The sequence below is a fragment of the Drosophila guanche genome, unplaced genomic scaffold (genome assembly GCF_900245975.1).
Source record: "Drosophila guanche unplaced genomic scaffold, DGUA_6, whole genome shotgun sequence".
In the NCBI taxonomy this organism is placed as follows: domain Eukaryota; kingdom Metazoa; phylum Arthropoda; class Insecta; order Diptera; family Drosophilidae; genus Drosophila; species Drosophila guanche.
The window spans coordinates 1,904,050-1,905,852 of record NW_022995745.1 but is presented as its reverse complement, the minus strand read 5'-3'; the positions used below and the strand labels follow the sequence as shown (position 1 = coordinate 1,905,852).

Below are 1,803 nucleotides of genomic sequence, written 5' to 3'. Positions count from 1 at the left end.
ACGTCCTCGTTCTCGCTTACATTTATTTTTCAAACAAATACACTTTCATTTTGGGCAGTTTATTATTATATATATTATTATTATTATATATATTATATATATTGTGCATATATATACTTTTATTAAATATAAACAAGTGAAGTTACAGAGGCTGAACACTAATGGATAGCTGAAAATGTATTCACTTCAAAAATATGCCCTAAAAAAAGAGCAAACGAAAATGCTCTGCGTCAAAGGTTTTTACACACAGTTAGCCAGTATGATTTGTGCGCTAAAATATAACCACATCTCTCTTTTCTGTTGTTGAATTAAGAAATAAAAACATTTGCCTAATAGTGTTTTTTAATTACCTACCGATAGTTTTTATCGGCTCTCTTTCAATTGACTTCCTTTACTGATTGTTTTTAGTTTAGGAGTTAGATGATTCTCAGGGCGTACAGCATTTTAGCATAATTGTATTTTATTTTAAGTCTAAATAGTTATTTAGTTGTTGCTACTTTGCACAGAATGGTAGTTGCATGATAGTTTTATTCGATATTTAAAATATCAGTTAACCCACTTAACTTGTCTACAATACAACAAATATAGTGTGTAATTAATACAACTAACAACAATATTATTCAGCTTAATGCTGCAGAAAATATTTCTAAACTATTGATATAGTGGATCCGATATTTGATTGCTGAATAATTAGAGCAAAAAACATTCGCGAGTGCCCTTAGTGCCGCCAATATGAGTACATACAAATGAGAACAATTTTTGGCGCGTGGCCACAACAACAACTCTGCTGAAGCCCATTAAATGGTAAGTTTAAATGTGTTAATGCAATTATTTGGCGATCTGCTTTACCCCAATTGATATTATATCGCGCAGCACGTGTCGTTCCAGTGTGGGACAGTCAAAGCGAGTTCAATTTCCAAGAAAGTGGCCTACGGTGTGCAAGTTCAACTGATTCTTGGCGCGCATTCAGTCACCACGAGGCACATGTAGTTTCCCCTAGTATCTGGACATCATAGTGCAAGAGAAGCCGTGTTTTCTACCCGAGTCTGCTGGACGCCGAGAGCACCATTTAAATAATTAATGCCATAAATATTTACCAACACACACAGTCCACAGTACATTACCGAGCGCTGGGAACTTCAACGTGCAAACATGACCAACCAAGGAGGAGTTACCTTTGGCTTTATTTCAGATCAACATCCTATCATCAACGACATGGTGAACAGCATCAAGAAAATGGTGGCAGCTCATTCGGTGCAAAAATGTTGTGAGTTTTCTTACATAGAATTCTAGCTACTTTATGATATTAATATTCGAATAGTTTTGGTAAATAACACGTTCGCCGCGAGGCCCGATGTACCCAACATAATGGTGTCATTGAATTGTCCCGTGAATGAGAGGAAGATTAAAGTGCCGTGTCGCGGCTTAGCCTGCACACACTTTCTGTGCTTCGATGCGGCAGCTTATCTGGTGAAGAGCCTGTGTGAAAATCGCTGGACATGTCCACTGTGCCACAAGTGGACACCATTCCACGAACTCTGTATCGATGGGTACGAGATTAACATATATCTGCTTAATGTGTTTATACTTTATTGATGCCGTTTAATAGATATTTTCTGCACGTTCTACAGTCTGGTCTGCTGGAGCAACTCGACTTTGAGATAAAGGTGCACAGGAATGGCGCATGGAGTGTGCCAGGTCGCGAGTACCAAAGCATTTCGTACATAAGTGCCTAAGATATCTGAAGATCATTTCAGAAGATCAGCGTCACAAAATGGATAAATAAGAATATTTGCAGAAAGT

The 1,803-nt window shown here is 37.6% G+C and overlaps 1 protein-coding gene across 1 annotated transcript; it reads left to right on the top strand.

Annotated features, from left to right (window-relative positions):
- Positions 1 to 889: 889 nt before the first annotated feature.
- On the top strand, positions 890 to 1,803 carry LOC117581193 (E3 SUMO-protein ligase PIAS2-like). Its single transcript, XM_034268155.1, has 3 exons — positions 890 to 1,267; positions 1,322 to 1,550; positions 1,610 to 1,803. Exons 1-3 carry the CDS (start codon positions 1,153 to 1,155, stop codon positions 1,734 to 1,736), a joined length of 471 nt encoding a protein of 156 aa, XP_034124046.1. The 5' UTR covers positions 890 to 1,152; the 3' UTR covers positions 1,737 to 1,803.

Bases quoted from the DNA above. Each gene is read 5' to 3' on its own strand.
- LOC117581193 (XM_034268155.1), top strand. From the start codon at position 1,153: ATGACCAACCAAGGAGGAGTTACCTTTGGCTTTATTTCAGATCAACAT. The intron at 1,268-1,321 runs GTGAGTTTTCTT...ATATTCGAATAG, and splicing joins TCATTCGGTGCAAAAATGTT to TTTTGGTAAATAACACGTTC. The intron at 1,551-1,609 runs GTACGAGATTAA...GCCGTTTAATAG, and splicing joins CACGAACTCTGTATCGATGG to ATATTTTCTGCACGTTCTAC.